The 19,466-nt window shown below is 43.8% G+C and overlaps 1 protein-coding gene across 1 annotated transcript in view; it reads right to left on the bottom strand.

The window, feature by feature from the left end:
- Positions 1-19,466, bottom strand: part of LOC146817972 (ribosomal protein S6 kinase alpha-2) — a 1,223,136-nt gene that overhangs the window by 682,409 nt on the left and 521,261 nt on the right. Inside the window, exon 4 of the mRNA XM_085611448.1 lies at positions 17,965-18,045. Coding sequence (XP_085467574.1) covers positions 17,965-18,045 — 81 coding nt within the window. The remainder of the gene's footprint in view (positions 1-17,964; positions 18,046-19,466) is intronic.

A 19,466-nucleotide genomic window follows, 5' to 3' on the forward strand; every position in this document is an offset into this window, starting at 1 on the left:
CGGACTGGGGGAAGGGTGAGGGTCGTGTATGGGGAAGCGTTTTAGGGTTTAGGGTAGTGGTGTGATGTAAGTGTAGTGAAGGGTAGTGTATTAGGGTTTAGGGTAGTGTTGGGGGGTTGTTCAGGGTAGCGTTTGAGTGTAGGGACAGGAGGGGAGTCTGGGGAGGGTTGTGCAGGGGGTAGTGTTTTAGGTTTTAGGGTAGTGGTGTGGTGTAGTGCAGGGTAGGGGTTTAGTGTTTAGGGTAGTGTTGGGGGTCGTGAAGGGTAGTGTGTCAGAGTATGGACAGGACTGGGGTAAGGGCAGGGTCGTGCTGGGGTAGTGATTTAGTGTAGTGTAGTGGTGTTTGAGTAGTGTAGGGTAGTGTAGTGTTTGGGTACTTTTTAAGAGTTTGTTTTGTGTAGGGTACTGTATTTGTTTTTAGTATTTAGTGTAGTGTTGTGGTAAATGTCTGTTTTTGTTAATATGCAAGTTTTAGTGTTTTGTGTAGTGTTGGGGGTTGTGATGGGTAGGTACATGCAGGGGGTAGTGACTTAGGGATACGGGTAGTGTAGTGGTGTTTCAGTAGTGTAGGGTAATGTAGTGTTTGAGTGCTTTCCAGTTTTAGATGTGTAGGGCAGTGTATTTCTATTTATTATTTAAAGTAGTGTTGTGTTTAGAAATTTTAAAAAATGTGCTTAAATGTCTTTTTTTAATATGACACGTTATTCCGCATACCATTTTTATTACTAGGCAAGTTTTTACTTCGTATACATTAACACTTTCAATGTAATGGTATGCGAAGTAAAAACTTGCGTAGTAATGGTTATTGCTAAGTAATTACCGCGTAGTAATGGCATGCGAAGTAATGGCATGCAAAATAACGTGTCATATTCTGTGAAAACTGCTGCCAGAGCAGAAGTCAAAGGCCTGGATGTGTGGACGTGTTGTTTTCTTGACAGGATGACCAGTGGGATTGGGCCCACAAACTGGATTAACTTTAGAGAAGACTCCCTTGCCAAAGGCAAATGTTAGCTGACACCTGGGAAGGCCCTTCCTTTGTACACCCAGCCAGGTAGGTTGCAATCACAGCAGGCCTCTTTTTGACATTAAAGTGTAAAATCCTGCTTAACGAATCTGCTTGGTTTTCTGTGTACAACACTGGGGCTGCACTTGAAAGGACAGGAACCTGGGTGGTTCACTGACAGAATAGTGAGATGAAACAAATCATGATACAGAAATATTGTGTCAAAAATATCAATCACAAAGATAACGTTGTCATATACTTATAATGGTACATCCCAAAATATTGAAAAAATAATCGTTTTACACTAATATTGAAAAGATTTACCCAGTGATACCATTTTTTAATATATACATAGTTAAAAAAGGAAATATTAAGGGGCCGATTCCGATCCTGTATTTTTTTTCCCGTACGACTCATATCCGTATTTTTTTACGTACGAATCGTACAAGTACCGTACAAACGGCAAAGTACAATTCGTACGGGAAAAATACATACGAATCGCCTCGGGAAAAGTCTACGAGACGTCCCCGGACAGTTTTACATACAAGTCGTAAAACTGAAGTCCGAGCGCACAAGTACGATCCGTACCGGCATTCCGAATGCACAAGCGTATGGAAAACGTCCCGTACGGAGCGAACTGTGTACGACCCCTATCCTGGGTACACTTGTGCCCGGGGTACGAGTCGTACGGCCCCCCCACCCCAGCCCCGTATGTACAGACCGTACCCCAGGCGTACCCCCCACCCGCGTATGTACACACCGTACCCCCACCCCACCCGCGTATGTACGTGCCGTACCCCCACCCCACCCCCGTATGTACGCGGCATACCCCCACCCCACCCGCATATGTACGCGGCGAACCCCCAGCCCCGTATGTACGCGCCGTACCCCAGCCCCGTATGTACGTGCTGTACCCCCAGCCCCGTATGTACGTGCCGTACCCCCCCAGCGCTGGGGGTATGGCGCGTACATACGGGGCTGGGGGTACGGCGCGTACATACGGGGCTGGGGGTACGCCGCGTACATACGGGGTGGGGGTACGGCACGTACATATGGGGCTGGGGGTACAGCACGTACATACGGGGCTGGGGGTACGGCGCATACATACGGGGGTGGGGGTACGGCGCGTACATACGGGGCTGGGGGTACGGCATGTACATACGGGGCTAGGGGTATGGCGCGTACATACGGGGCTGGGGGTACGGCGCGTACATACATGGGTGGGGTGGGGGTATGGCGCGTACATACGGGGTGCGGGTACGGTCCATACATACGGGGGTGGGGGGTATGGTCCGTACATACAGGGGTGGGGGTGGGGGGTACGGTCCATACATATGCTATATTGGGGTACGCACCGCACATGATGACACGTACAATGTGGGTGACGGCGTGTATGGCACGTACCGGGCCCCCTTTTCCTCGTGCATCGTGGCGTACTTAGCTTCTCCGGCACTTTTTGGCTCCCATAAAAATATAGCCGTGCGGAGTGCTGTGGGTACGAATCGTACTTGCTGGTCCATAAAACGCTGCCTGACTCCGTGCGGACGTCGCGTACGCACTGTCCAGGATCGGAATTGAATGTATTTTTTAGCCGTACGGTGTTTTTTGCGATTCGTACGGAAATGGTATTTCTGTACGAATCGTACTTGCTGGTTTGTACGGTGGAATTCCCGGGTACGAGTCGTATGGAGAAAACGCTCCGTACGACCATTTGTACCCGGGTTTTACAGGATAGGAATCGGCACCTAAATATTTTACCATATAACATTGATATATATATATATATATATATATATATATTCATATCCACAAAAAGTTTGCCCTGAAGCAAGGACGCAACTTCCCAGCTGAATCGCTTTTCAAAAGCCTTTATTGTTGAAAACCGGCATTTTCAGCTCCAAACAATTACAGATTCCTGACGCGTTTCAGAGCCCCCAGGCTCTTTCTTCAGAGGATGACACTGCCAAACTGAAATGCAAGGTAGGCGCCATTGACTGCATGCATTATATATACAGCCCACGTGGGCTTCTCATGTGAGTCACGATTGCAGCATGCTGGTACCTGTAGTTTTGAGTCCAAGCAGAGTATTCCCCCAGTGGGTTCAGTTTCGGTAACAGTATCCTTTCTTTTAAACGAATAAAATACCACTGTGGGTTTCGGAATGAAATCCCCAGTTTTCTTTTTCCGTGATTCAGCTGCGCCTAAAGGTCATGAATGTTCAAACCTCTGTGGCCCCATTTTGACTCCATGGTGAGGCATCCTTCTCGGCCGGGCTGCCGAGTATAAATCCACAAAAAGTTTGCCCTGAAGCAAGGACGCAACTTCCCAGCTGAATCGCTTTTCAAAAGCCTTTATTGTTGAAAACCGGCATTTTCAGCTCCAAACAATTACAGATTCCTGACGCGTTTCAGAGCCCCCAGGCTCTTTCTTCAGAGGAGGACACTGCCAAACTGAAATGCAAGGTAGGCGCCATTGACTGCATGCATTATATATACAGCCCACGTGGGCTTCTCATGTGAGTCACGATTGCAGCATGCTGGTACCTGTAGTTTTGAGTCCAAGCAGAGTATTCCCCCAGTGGGTTCAGTTTCGGTAACAGTATCCTTTCTTTTAAACGAATAAAATACCACTGTGGGTTTCGGAATGAAATCCCCAGTTTTCTTTTTCTGTGATTCAGCTGCGCCTAAAGGTCATGAATGTTCAAACCTCTGTGGCCCCATTTTGACTCCATGGTGAGGCATCCTTCTCGGCCGGGCTGCCGAGTATAAATCCACAAAAAGTTTGCCCTGAAGCAAGGACGCAACTTCCCAGCTGAATCGCTTTTCAAAAGCCTTTATTGGTGAAAACCGGCATTTTCAGCTCCAAACAATTACAGATTCCTGACGCGTTTCAGAGCCCCCAGGCTCTTTCTTCAGAGGATGACACTGCCAAACTGAAATGCAAGGTAGGCGCCATTGACTGCATGCATTATATATACAGCCCACGTGGGCTTCTCATGTGAGTCACGATTGCAGCATGCTGGTACCTGTAGTTTTGAGTCCAAGCAGAGTATTCCCCCAGTGGGTTCAGTTTCGGTAACAGTATCCTTTCTTTTAAACGAATAAAATACCACTGTGGGTTTCGGAATGAAATCCCCAGTTTTCTTTTTCCGTGATTCAGCTGCGCCTAAAGGTCATGAATGTTCAAACCTCTGTGGCCCCATTTTGACTCCATGGTGAGGCATCCTTCTCGGCCGGGCTACCGAGTATAAATCCACAAAAAGTTTGCCCTGAAGCAAGGACGCAACTTCCCAGCTGAATCGCTTTTCCTAAGCCTTTATTGTTGAAAACCGGCATTTTCAGCTCCAAACAATTACAGATTCCTGACGCGTTTCAGAGCCCCCAGGCTCTTTCTTCAGAGGATGACACTGCCAAACTGAAATGCAAGGTAGGCGCCATTGACTGCATGCATTATATATACAGCCCACGTGGGCTTCTCATGTGAGTCACGATTGCAGCATGCTGGTACCTGTAGTTTTGAGTCCAAGCAGAGTATTCCCCCAGTGGGTTCAGTTTCGGTAACAGTATCCTTTCTTTTAAACAAATAAAATACCACTGTGGGTTTCGGAATGAAATCCCCAGTTTTCTTTTTCCGTGATTCAGCTGCGCCTAAAGGTCATGAATGTTCAAACCTCTGTGGCCCCATTTTGACTCCATGGTGAGGCATCCTTCTCGGCCGGGCTGCCGAGTATAAATCCACAAAAAGTTTGCCCTGAAGCAAGGACGCAACTTCCCAGCTGAATCGCTTTTCAAAAGCCTTTGTTGTTGAAAACCGGCATTTTCAGCTCCAAACAATTACAGATTCCTGACGCGTTTCAGAGCCCCCAGGCTCTTTCTTCAGAGGATGACACTGCCAAACTGAAATGCAAGGTAGGCGCCATTGACTGCATGCATTATATATACGCCGCGTACATACGGGGTGGGGGTACGGCACGTACATATGGGGCTGGGGGTACAGCACGTACATACGGGGCTGGGGGTACGGCGCATACATACGGGGGTGGGGGTACGGCGCGTACATACGGGGCTGGGGGTACGGCATGTACATACGGGGCTAGGGGTATGGCGCGTACATACGGGGCTGGGGGTACGGCGAGTACATACATGGGTGGGGTGCGGGTACGGTCCATACATACGGGGGTGGGGGGTATGGTCCGTACATACAGGGGTGGGGGTGGGGGGTACGGTCCATACATATGCTATATTGGGGTACGCACCGTACATGATGACACGTACAATGTGGGTGACGGCGTGTATGGCACGTACCGGGCCCCCTTTTCCTCGTGCATCGTGGCGTACTTAGCTTCTCCGGCACTTTTTGGCTCCCATAAAAATATAGCCGTGCGGAGTGCTGTGGGTACGAATCGTACTTGCTGGTCCATAAAACGCTGCCTGACTCCGTGCGGACGTCGCGTATGCACTGTCCAGGATCGGAATTGAATGTATTTTTTAGCCGTACGGTGTTTTTTGCGATTCGTACGGAAATGGTATTTCTGTACGAATCGTACTTGCTGGTTTGTACGGTGGAATTCCCGGGTACGAGTCGTACGGAGAAAACGCTCCGTACGACCATTTGTACCCGGGTTTTACAGGATCGGAATCGGCACCTAAATATTTTACCATATAACATTGATATATATATATATATATACATATATATAAATACAAACATATTTAAACAAAAACACACTTATATATGACTGTGTGCATATTTATATACACATAAATAAATAAAAATATGTTTTTAAACATTATAATCTATATTTAAATGTTCTAATGTTGTTTAAAAAATACCAACATAAGAACTAAATATATATATATTTACATACACATACATAAATAATTAATATTAATACATTTGACAAATAAACTATATGTGAAATATTTCTAATTTAGTAATACATAAAACAGTAAACAATATAGAAAGAAAGGTTTTACTAAAATATATTAAAAATAACATACATTTATAAAAACAAAAAAATTAAATTAATTACATAACAACATAATAAATATGTAAACAATACCAAAAAAACCTATTAAACGCCAAGATTAATAAATATACTATTCCCTTTGCAGTATCTGCAACACTTGGGACAGTGTTGGACACCAAAGGGATGAAAATTACTATTCCCACACGACTGTGTACAGCAGTAGAGAAAGCGTTAGACTCAGGACGGTAAAATGTACTACTCCCACTCCGGTATGAGCAATAGTAGGGAAAGTGTTGGACTCATGAGGGGTTAAAATTGCTATTCCCACTCCAGTGTGTGCAACAGTAGGGAAACCGTTGGATTCAGGAGGGGTAAAATTTACTATGCACATTCCACCATGTGCAACAGTGGAGAAAGCGTTGGTCTCAGGATGAGTAAAACATACTATTCCCACGCTACTGTGTTGATCAGTAGGGAAAGCATTGGACTCAGGAGGGGTAAAATGTACTATTCACACTCCAATGTGTGCAACAATAGGGAAAGCGTTGGACTCTGGAGGGGTCAATTTACTATTCCTACTCCAGTATGAGCAACAATAGGGAAAAGCATTGGATGCAGAAGAGGTTAAATTAACTATTCCCACACCAGTTGGTGCAACAGTAGAGAAAGCGTTGTACTCAGGAGGGTTTAAATTAAAATTAACTATTTCCACTCCAGTGTGTGCAACAGTAGGGAAAGAGTTGGAATTAGTATAGGCAAAATGTACTATTCCCACTGCACTGTGTACAACAGTAGAGAAAGCTTTGGACTCAGGAGAGGTAAAATTGGCTATTCCCACTCCACTGTGTAGCACAGTAAGGAAATTGTTGGACTCAAGAGGGGTTACATTTTCTATTCCCCCTCCTGTGTGTGCAACAATAGGGAAAGCGTTTAACTCAGGCAGGTTTAATTTACTATCCACACTTCAGTATCTGCAACAGCTGGGAAAGCATTGGACACAGGAGGGGTAAAATGTACTATTCCCACTCCAGTGTGTGCAACAGTAAGGAAAGCATTTGACTCAGGAAGGGTCAAATGTACTACTCCCACTCCAGTGTGTGCAACAGTAGAGAAAGTGTAGGACTCAGGATGGGTTACATTTAGTATTCCCACTCCACTGTGTACAACAGTAGAGAGAGCTTTGGACTCAGGACATGTAAAATTTACTATTTCCACTCCACTGTTTAGCACAGTAAGGAAAACGTTGAACTCAGGCGGGATTAATTTAGTATTCCCACTGCAGTATCTGTAACAATAGGGAAAGCATTGGGCTCAGGAGAGGTTAAATGATTTATTACCACACCAGTCGGGGCAACAGTAGGAAAGCTTTGAACTCAGGCGGCATTCAATTTACTATTCTCACCCCAGTCTGTGCAACAATAAGGAAAGTGATGGACTCAGGAGGGGTTACATTTACTATTCCCACTCCAGTAGGTGCAACAGTAGGGAAAGCGTTGGACTCAGGAGGGGTTCAATTTACCATTCCCACTCCAGTAGGTGCAACAGTTGCGAAAGCGTTGGAATCAGGAGGGGTAAAATTTACGATTCCTACACCAGTGTGTTCAACAGCAATGAAAGCGTTGAACTCCAGAGGGGTTACATTTACTATTCCCACTCCAGTAGGTGCAACAGCAGGAAAAATGTTCAACTCAGGAGGGGTTACATTTACTATTCCCACTCCAGTGTGTGCAACAGTAGGGAAAGTGTTAGACTCAGGAGGGGTTACATTTACTATTCCCTCTCCAGTAGATGCAACAGTAGGGAAAGCATTGGACTCAGGAAGGTTTAAATTTACTGTTCCCACTCCAGTAGCTGCAACAGTAGTGAACGCATTAGACTCAGGAGGGGCTAAATTTACTAATCCCACACCAGTCAGTGCAACAGTAGAGTAAGGGTTGGGCTCAGCAGGTTTAATATTTACTATACTCACTGCACTGTGTGCAACAGTAGAGAAATCTTTGGATTTAGGAGGGGTAAAATGTACCATTCCCACTCCAGGGTGTGCAACAGCAGGGAAAGTGTCGGACTCAAGAGTGGTTACATTTACTATCCCCACTCAAGTAGGTACAACAGTAGGGAAAGTGTTGGACTCAAGAGAGGTTACATTTACTATTCCCTCACCAGTCAGTGCAACAGTCAGGAAAGGGTTGGACTAGGAAGGGGTAACATTTACTATTCTCACCCCATTTACTGGTACAGTACAGAGAGACAAACAAATACCCTATTTTAATAACTGTATTTAATACCCAAAATATAAAATACTAAATATAAAAATTAAATGACTTAATTGTAACAGAAATTTAAAAAATAACACAAATATTACATTTTTTTAATGATTAATATTAATTAACACAAATGTTATTCATATAATTAAAATACCACACTAAAGGCTAGATGTATTACCGTTTTTAGTTTTCGCAAATGGAAAATCGGCCTTTTTGCAACCACTAAAACGGGTTGTGGTATGTACAAACCCTATGTTATGAGTCAGTAACTTATTACTGCCTTGTAAAATAGGGTTTGCAAATTGCCAATAGGAAGGAGCGTGCCAAGGGGTCTCTTCTTAATAGTGAGTCTCACTGGTATGTATAATTGTTTTGAGACCCCAAATGCGGTCGCAAAACAATCACAGTTATCCCCTACTTCAGGTAGCTGGTAAGACAGTCTCAAACAGGAAGGGGACGCTGTGGGTACCCCTTCCTCCTTGTGATGGGCAGCGGAATTTTTTTAAGTCAGGCAGTGGTACCATGGACCACTGTCTACTCTTACTCCAATTTTATAGAGTCACTAAGGGCCATGGAAATTGTGGATTTAAAAAATCATGTATAACGTTTGCATTGCTCATATACCACATTATTTGGTACAAGAGTGATGAAAACTGGTTCATAAATAGGCCCCTCGAATGTAATGTTAGATGTGGGAGGACACTAGGATTGCCATAGTAGACTCTTCACACATATCCCCAGCCCTCAGAGCACAAGTTTATTATGGCTTAAGACTTTTGCCATCTTCAAATTGCCCAAAGTGGGTAGCGTTGATCATGGAAACCATTACCCCATTGGTTAGGGCATGCCCAAGAGTCATTTCCACCTACTAGCCATGCAGAAATGTGTCATTTTCAGGTACCCATTTCAGTACACTCCTGCACCTGAAGATTAACAGAAGAGGACTAAACTTACTGTCTGTGACCCGAGAAGAGCCCTGGAGGACGGAACATGAACCCAGGACAAAGAACACACCAAGCTACAAACAGCCTTTCCTGCAATGGCCCAGCTGACCAGATTTAACTGGACCTCAACTGTACCCTGCTGTTTGACCTCTGCCTAACACCCCGTGACATTTAAAGAACTAAAGTCAAAAGGTAAAATCTTTATTCAGGATGAACCTGGTTGGAGTATCCAACCTGCGCGCCATCACGGTCAGCCTCAAATTGCTCCTAGGTCCTAGTGTATCACGACCATTGACTATTATTGATACTTTATGCTTCGTGGCACTATTCCTACTTAAAACATAAAAAATCCATATCTCTGGTCCTCCTTTTTGGATTTTTGCCACTTTGGCGTCATTTTGTTTATATAATTTTACTAGCTATGTTTGTTATTTTTATTGTTTTGCATATCGACCTTATTGCTGTTTTGATATTATGTACATACGTTAAACATTGACCTATGTTAGGCCTGTTTGCTCTGTGCCAGAGCTACCGAAAGGGTTGGACTTATGTTGATTTAGTGACTTTGAGGGTTCACCCTGACAAGACTTGGGATTAATCCCTGATGAGGAAAGTCACCCCCACAAACAATAATTCAATATTTTACAGAGGCTATATATTACAAAATGAGAACAGATAAGGCAACCCAAGTATGCATTGCATGTTCAGCAGAGTGTCCGTTGTCCGTTGAATCAGCGCAAAGAGCACTGCTTATACAAGCACCCTAACTGAGCACTGAGTATCCTGGGAGAGTAATATTATGCTAATGTTTGGGGATCCGGGACAAGACCCGATGTTGTCGTAATCTTACTTGCGGGTACTAGCTATTAGCATGTGTGCTCAGCACAATTTAAAAGATCAGATATTAAAACAAATAATAAATATAATATTCTCTGAATATCTAAAGAAAGCAGGAATTGAAAGAAATATTGCAGATATTTGAAAGCTTACTACATGAATTGTACACTTCTTTTAAGACGTGTTTTTTATGGAATGCAATATATTGGCAAAAAGGTGTAACAAAAGATAGCAATTATTCTTCTGGATATTCTTTAGCAGTTCTTGAAAAGTTTGAGCCTATCACTTATTGCAGGTGTTAGAGCAGCTAAATAAAGTCAAAGTGGGATTGCCTTCTGATCCTTGTTGTCCTTATGTAATAACTGCTCTGTCCACCATCACGTCTCTATTTAACATATCGCTAAACTCAGCTGTTGTGCCACTGGGGTGGAAATCTGCACAGGTCTTACCTATTATAAAGAAACCATATGCTGATCCTTAGGAGCCAGCCAACTATTAGCCCATTTCGCTACTCCTTTTTTTGGGCAAGTTTCTAGAATCTTATGTGAATAAACAACTCTCCTCTTATTTGGAGGAACACCATCTTCTGGATCCTTCGCAGTCGGGCTTATGAGCATTTCAGAGCACAGAAATAGCTTTGTGGCAGTATCCAACTCTTTCAGGCAATCACTAGATGCCGGAATGCCACCTATGCTGGTTTTATGAGATTTATTAGCCGCGTTTCATATCATCTTGCATTTCATCTTGGCTCAAAGACTCTATGAGACATGCATTGAAGGGAAGGCCTTAGACTGGCTTAAAGACTTTCTGAACAATAGAACCCAAATGGTCTCCTTTGACACCTTTCATTCTAGGATCATGCCTCTGAACAAGGAGGTCCCTCAAGGATCTTCCTTCATCCCATTTTTTTTAAACATCTATGTGGTGCTCCTTGCCCAGATGGTCAAGCCCTGTGTTTTTTAAATAATATCCTATGTAGAAGATACCCAACTAAACATCTCTTTTGGACAAAACCCAGAAAATGTTAAAAATAGGTATGTCGACTCCATGAGGAAAATTGCCATATTGATGACTCGGAACTGCCTACAGCTTAAATCCACCATGTACTGGAAGGCGAAAATTGATAAGATCTCAGAGGACCCCAAGATTGGCTCTGTAACTCGCCAGTTCCTGGATATAAAAGCCATTTACCAACTAGAGGCGTGCTTGGACTTTATACGTCCAACCATTGCCAGGAAACTCTATTTGCAGTTTCATCATGGTTGTCTCCCCCTGCATTCATTTGTTAATAAATGGTCTAAGGATGTTCCCATGGCCTGCCCTGCCTGTGGTCTAGCTGAGGAAACAGAACTGCATGTTTCTTTTGTTTGCCAAGGCTACTCTAAGATCAGAAGATGAGAATTACAGCAATTATGCAAGAATCTTGGTGCTATCCATTGCATAGATGAGTTTAGGCTTTTAAAACATGACACCAGCATGCATATAGTATTTGCTACCTCACGATTTCTTGCTGCAATGTGGTGGGCTCGTCTGCAATTTTTAAAACCTTAATGACATTTATTTTTTTATCTGTGGTCATTGACAAATTGCGAAAGATCTTTTTCTTTTATCAATGTATTTTACTCTTTTAAATATTCCTGTCAAAATCTTTTTTTAATCGTTGACATGAAATGCTGTCTTTTATGGTTTCATAACCGAAATAAAGATTTTTTACTACAGCTTAAATGGATAAAAGATCGAGATGTTGCTGTTTGGAAAATCTTAGGCATACTAGCTGGATCAATGATGGACCACTGAGTTAGGATCAGTGTGTTGTCCCAGGAGGACGGCGAAAAACCCGGGTGTTCTTCTTGACGAGAACTTGTCTATGAGAGATCAGGTTATGTCTTGACTATGGGAATGCCTTATTGTTAGCTGCCAATGAGTCACTCCTCTCCAATCTTCAGGTTGTTTAGAACACAGCCGCCCACCTGGTCAGTGAGCTTCCCCCAGGGTCTCCATCTGTTCCTTCACTCATAGCTCTTCACTGACTACCAGTCAGGAAAATATCCTTGTTCAAACTCCTCTGTCTTATTTACAAATCTTTGGCCAGCAAGGGCCAGGTTAACCCATGGGAAAAACTCACTCGCTACTTCCCTAGCAGAAATCCGAGATCCAAATCCATACTGCTATTTTGCCCGCGGTATTCATACTTTAAGATGCGGCGGGCAATCCTTTTCTTACCTTGCCCCTTAACATTGTAGCAAGCTTCCCCTTCACTTTCCATCCTGTTCTGACTTCAAAAGTTTTAAAAACACATTTGAAAATCTGGCTATTTTGACTTGCTGTTCAGTCTTGACTTTGCGGAGCACCGAGATACTCCTTCAGAAGTGAGTTGTTGCTCCATATTAAATGCCCTAATATAACATAACATAACAATTTATAGCCCTATATGTTACATTTCTATAATTTTATTTTATTTGTGCATTTTGCCAGTGCTTACTATTGTTTATATAGCATGCCATTGTTTAGATGCCCCAACTATATATGTTTTTTTTTCAATATCATAAAGAGAGAACATGTGGTTACCAGAGTGTGCTCCTCGTTGCCACTCATTACGTCATCTTTTAGAAATACAGTTCTTTATTCTTCTAAGGGTTACAATGTAGCTGAGTTGGGCTTGGTGGGAGTTGTAGTATGGGCGCTCAGGTCGGATCCAAGAGGCCCTCTGTTTTTCCATATGTCACATCCTGCTAACCTGTTCGCTGTGTAAAAGAGAGGTACTGTGCAATCCACCAGTGCTATAACCGTTCTGTGCACGAGGGGAAGTAGCACTGCTACTGCCTGTGCTATACACAAGACCCCTGTCTCCTCACCTTTGAAAAAGAACTCACAATTCTCCTCATTTACAGTCATTTTGGCTAAGGCTGAGAAGGCTTAATTGCACTCTTACTACCAAGTTCCATTTCCTAATTTCTGTTATCTTGAATTACGTGTATTGATTTGATGCCTATTTGTTTGCATTTAATTAACTGATATTTGTAAGTTAATTCTGGTGGTCTTGTGATGTGCTCTAATGCTTTTGGGCCGCGTACGCGCTATAGAAAACCTTTAAGTAAGTGAACACATAAGTATGTAAATACATAAATGCTCCTGTTAGGTGTGTGGGGAAAGGGTGCACTGCTGCTGACTGTCGTGCCTGTTCTTTGAGTGTTAACTAAGCTTCTAGAAACATTTCCACTGTTCAAAAACTATCTGTGCTTGTTTTCTGTTGTTCTTATAGCTAAACATGGACAACTAGGAGGAGAAGCCATTTTGAATGTTAATGGTTTTTAATTAACCCATGCGAAAGATGGTAACAAAAAGGCAATCATTCAGCTGACAGCATTCAATGTCTAAATAGTGAATTATTTAGAATAGTTCTATCTGCTTACTTGCAGATAGATGCAAGTCCCTGCGTTACAAGATCAGAATGCTGCTGATGACATTTATTGTGAATTCTGCAGTCGAGCGCCAACAGCACTGAAGATGAAATAGTGTGTGGCTTAGTTATTCATGATGTCCCACTGGCATGAGACTCTCAAGCTGTACGCAGGTGGTATCGTGAGAATTCAATTTAACATCAGAATAACAAAGTTGCATTTTGTGTAAAATACAGGCGAACACCGCACATTATGTCAAAAAGATAAATTAATGCAAATTCTCCGTAACACACCGTCTCTGAAGTGAATGACAAAATACAATATGTGCATATTATTATTTATTCTTTGTAACTATGGATTCTTTGTTTTGTAGTGGGAAATGCAAGGTGGATAAATCTGACAGTGTTAACCCTAATCAATAAAATGTGCTAAAAAGTGTCTTTTCGACGACTTGCTCAAGAGCTTCAGTCAATCAGGTTCAGCAGTAGGGCTGGGAAGACCCAGCACAGAGGCCCATGATCCAGATCCACTAGGTCTAAAAAACCCACGCTGGAAGTGCTCGGAAATGAGTAATACTTCTTCTGGAGTCACTCTTGCCTTCACTTAGATGACTTAAGATGGCAAACAAGATCAGAATTCTGTGGTGCCCTGCCCACTAAAGAATTGTAGATGAATATGCACATTTGTTATCTCGCCCCAGAGGATTCTGTGGTAATCCCTTTGCAGGATTCTCTGACTTCCAAACTTTTTTGTCATCTTGCCTTTCTGGCCCTGACAGCAGTGGGAGAACCAGTGAGTGCGGGAGTGCTCTTGATGCTTCACTGTGAGCTACTTCTCTCCTGTCCGGGGACTCCTTTGGCAAGGAATGTGAGGTCCTAAAAAGGGAGATTTTCCAAAACAGTGCAACAGTGCTTCAACTTTCAGTTTTATTGGGGCCCACTAGCCAATGCCTCCTCGGGGCGGTTTCCCTGTTTTAATGCCCAATTGGACTTCATATGCCCCTCAGAAAACACACTGCAAGTGGGCTCCTCAGGAATGAAGGACTGATCAAAGTAGGCCTGGGCAGAGTTTGTGGAGTTCCACTACGCAGAACTCCGTGAAGTGACAAAAAAAACCACCGTGATATGCAGAGTTCCACATGCGGCGGAGTAGTTTAATTTGTGCCATTCGCACTGATTTTTAGCACCAGGTGTTTGTCCTGGGTTGGAGAACCAGTGCGAACTGCACCATGCATAGTGCAAGAGGGCACTGCTTCTTTCCGCCCCTCAAGTAGATGTTCAACTTGAGTGGCAGCTTCCTCAACATGAGCAGTAGCGGCCGTCCAAGACCGCCCGCATTGAGAAATCTTACAGGGAGCTGGTCTAAAGTAATATATTCCTCGTTCACGCTTGCCTACTTCATGTTGGCAAGCGTGAGTGAGGAAAAAAACAGCGTGGAGTGGGAAAAACTCCACAAGCGGAGCGGAATTTCATGCACAGGCCTAATCAAAAGCGTTGAGGCAGTGCACCCGAGCTCCAGTGCACTGTTGCATGGGAGCAGAAAATAATGTGCCTGAGCAACATTTATTCAAATATCTCCGGTCGCTATGGACACATCAACATGGGTTTTTTGTTACTGTCGCCTGGTGCTGAGCTCCAGGACTGTTAGCTTAGGGCCTCCTGGCCACAGATATTTTTGAGTGGTTTCTATTTTCTTTTAAATAGTGAATTTCTCATCTCTTTGATTCTACTGCTTCCAGCGTTCCTTACGTGGGGACTATAAGGCCCTATTGGTCTTCTTGCAGCAGCACTCTATTGTTCTCAAGGCAGACCACTCACCCTACTTGGGCTCTGCGAGCACTTAAGGCTCTCCACCACTTGCAGACTCCCACTGTGACCAGGAGGCTACTGGGGATCCCCTTCTAGGTAACCCCCAGACAGAACCAGTCAACAGGAGTCCATGGTAGCCTCTTCTTTAAGTGTACCATTCCTCCAGAGTGAGTGGGGAAGCCAGTGCAAGTAGCTCTAGAGACAGAGTCCAATTTAGTCCAAGGATACAAGTCCAGCGTTCGGTCCTCCGCTCCAAGCAGGGGTTCTTTCCAGCGACGGCCCGTATAGGGCGTGTTACCAGGGCGGTGACGTGGGGCAGAGGAGGGGCAGGGTGGGGGGTTGTAAAATGCAGCATACGGCCGATTGCAGGTAAGTTACGAAAAAAATAAAGAAAGCAAATTTTGTTACGCGCGCTGCATCGCATTTGACGAAATTCGTTTTATTTATTTTTTTCGTAACTTACCTGCAATCGGCCGTATGCCGCATTTTGCAACCCCCCACCCTGCCCTTCCTCTGCCCCACGTCACCGCCCTGGTAACAAGCCCTATACGGGCCGTCGCTGGTTCTTTCATGCTGTGGTTCCGTAGATTTTTCTCTTCTATGGTTCCATTCTTGTCAAATACTCTGACTCTGTGCAGCAGTTTAGGTGTGGAGGTAGAGATTTCTAGGCGATGGCCGTCCATAGCCAATCCAGAACTGCAACATCACCTCTCTGTCCTAATTGACATTTCCTAGTGGCTGCCCACAAGCTGGCCAACCCCATGCACAGCATTTTGGAAACTTCAAAAAATAGAGAATCAAATAAGCATCTGGAAGACCTCTTTTCTGATCCTGACTTCTCACAGACGAAAACTGGTTTCTTTCTATAAAGACATCAAAGGAAACTGCCGATTTTACTAGTGCCAGAGTTATTGCTACTCTTTCTTTGTCTCTGTGAGAACAATATGCTCAGGATTGTCAGAAGGAGGCAGCTAATCACCTTATGCATACCCACCGCCCCCCCCAGGAAAAGGATAATGACTCCAAATAGACCTGGTGTTCATGTAGAGGCTTTGAAGTGCCAGCTGTGCAGTGGAGACATTACCTTGGGTCAGCAGGGTAGTTCAAACCCTGAATCTCATTAAGGCTGGCTCAGAGAAATCCTGCCAAATTTTAAATACATGAGGAAATGCATTTATATCAAGACTGATGTTATATATATTCATTAGGACCCAAGAATACATAAACAAGTCACATCCAGGAATTTTCTACATGGAGACAACCCCAAGCTATATTTATTTAATGTTTTACTCAGAGCTTAAATACAGTTTATTACTACTGACATACATTTCAATAAAAATGATAGGGGACATTTTTTCTGGATTCTCAATTTTATAATAAGGCTTACGTTGACCATAACCAAGTGATTCTGGGTCCCCTCTGTGAGGCAGATACCAATCTTCCTCGCTTAACCTGCACAAAGGTGCACACACGTTTACACATGTGCTCATGTGTAACCTGCATAGAACCTCTTAACCCAGCTGTGCAGCAATCGACCCTATTTTATAAGATTGTCAATATTGGTTCCTGATCAAAACAGAAGCTTATAGTACGGCAGGTTCAATTAGTGAGACTCACCCACAGTAGAAGCCCAAAATCATGTGTCCATGAGTTAAAAAGTGGGGAGTTGGAGGGGACTTAATGGGTCAAACGAGACTCTCTTATAATAAGGTTTCATGACTATTTATTGCTGAATTTAAATGAAGAATCATCAATAGTTGTCCAAGTGGCTCAATATAACTATCAGCAATACTTTGGGCTTGAGATATGTACATACATTAACGATTTACATAGACCTAGACGCGTGTGCTCTAGGACTTATGTGAGTCACATATCTGTAACACACCTCCTCCGATGTTAGAAGGCGGCCTCACATCACCACAGTTCTGTTCTCTCTCTTTGGGTTTCTCTGAATGATATTGTAAAGCCAAGGTCCGAGGGAATGTGATAGCACATTTTCATCAAAATTACGCTCTATACTAAACTGAGAATTAACCCATTCTGTCCAAATATTCATCTTTGAGAATCTCCCAGCATTCCACAGACACAATCACCTCGGTGCACCTCCCCGTGCGGTACATCAACTCGATGCACCTCCCCGTGCGGTACATCACCTCGGTGCACCTCCCCTTGCTGTACATCACCTCGGTGCACCTCCCCTTGCTGTACATCACCTCGGTGCACCTCCCCTTGCTGTACATCACCTCGGTGCACCTCACCTTGTTACTCAAGGCCTTGTTGCACACCAGTGCACTCACCCGCTGAAGCTTATCCGGAATTCCTTAGATGCACATCACCTTTCGCCCCCCAGTGCAGACCCCTCTGTCCTTCCCTGACATACATCACTCTCTTCCACCCATTGCACAGCAATGTATGAGTGAGTCTGTCTGCTTTTTGACCTTTATATCTGGTGCTCTGCGCACCTGGGTACCTGTAGGTTTGCTTGTCTGTGTACATGGTTGCCTTTATGCCTTTTTGAATGGATGTTTGTAGGTGTGTTGGAATTTGAGGTGCATGTACATCTGATATACGTGTGCATTGGTTAACACAAGGTGCGTGCTCAAGCTCTATAAAAAACGCGTTTTGGGTCATAACATATGTCTTTATAGCATCATAAAGATCTCGTCTTCACGACGTCACTCACAAACTTTGCGTAAAAGTTGACATTCAGAATAAGACTGCCTTTTGTAGGTTCTCACCGTAATGAAGCTTGACGATGAAAGGATGATTGACTTCTGCTAAAATGTCTCTTTCCATCTTTGATCTCACCCGATCACGAACTGTATTGAAAAAAGGACACACGGTCAGAAAGCCTTTTAAGATGCAGGGGTTGCCTTTTAGTTCAATGAGTGGCTTAAATAAAACATCAACCATTCAAATGCCCGACATTTCCGTTCTTCTTGTCACCGCTCCTAATTAAAAATGACATTTTATCGTTATTACTGGCTATGGGACGACTTAGAGTCAAAACACACATGCGAGGACATCTATACACTTTAAAGGAATACAATAATGATGCATCTTAGAAAAGGCAGTGGTAGATCTCATTGGCTGGGAGGTTGTGTTAGTACATTTAATGCCAAAGCTGAAGCTTTTGATAAAGCACTTGAGTGGGGCGAATACATTAAGATGCTCAAAGAAAGGCTCCTAAGTGAGGTGTGGGCTGTGCTCATAGCAATCGGGAGAACACACTCTCGGATCAGCGCTGACACAATGCATTTGGACCATTAAGTTCCAGTGCTCTGACCAGGAGGCCACTGAAGCTTGCACTAACCATCGCCCTTGTCATCACTGCCAAAACAACCACTAACCATCTCTCTAGCATGTAATTGCGACTGTTCAGATTATTCCAGATCCCAAAGCTAAAGGAATGGCTGGGGAGGCAGGTAATGTATATTGTATTCCTAAACAACCGTTGTTCTGCTCATCTCTAAATTAGATGAGCAGCGCCACCATGTGGTAGACTGTTCTATGTATGGTGTTGACAATTAGGTGGCGGTCTCAAGCACCGGAAACCAATTAAGTGCCGGTGCTTAGCACCGGAAAGCACCTGCTCAAATTAGGCACTGTAGGCAAACACGCTTACTGACATGTGAATTGATGTGCAACTATCCCTATATTTTCCAATTATATTTGATCTTCAAAGCCATGAAGCTCGCCCAAACAGCTTATTTAAAAACACAAATTAAATGTCTCTGGAGGATCCTGCTGCCCGTACAGCAAAGTTTTTTTCTTCACATTGACATAGCCTGATAAAGGAAGACGTATGCCTTTTTGCAGTTGTAAAGCCTGCAATTCACAAAATCACCGGCTTTGCAACTGCCACAAGTCATGTCGCACTCTATATGAAAAGGACGCATTGTCATTTGTAGGAAATGACTGTTCAGTTTACAAACTTTCCTTTCGACTTATTGCGAATCAGAAAGAGGAATGGTCATGAAAGGGTCGGTGACCAAAAGCTTGCATTCTGTGAATGACAACTGCGTGCATCTGGGGAAAGACAGTGGCCTGGAGGACCAATACATGCTCACCCAGATGTCAATCCATGGATTAGCAAATATAATTTTGCAAGGCAGCCCTTGCTTATAAAGAAACACCATTCAGTAAATGCAAATGCTGTGATAGAGTTCTGTTGTCATTTGCAGGCTTTCATCCGAACTTTCACAGCCCTTGACAGGTGGTTGTGATAGTATTTTAGCCT

The sequence above is a fragment of the Triturus cristatus genome, chromosome 6 (genome assembly GCF_964204655.1).
Source record: "Triturus cristatus chromosome 6, aTriCri1.1, whole genome shotgun sequence".
Lineage (NCBI taxonomy): Eukaryota > Metazoa > Chordata > Amphibia > Caudata > Salamandridae > Triturus > Triturus cristatus.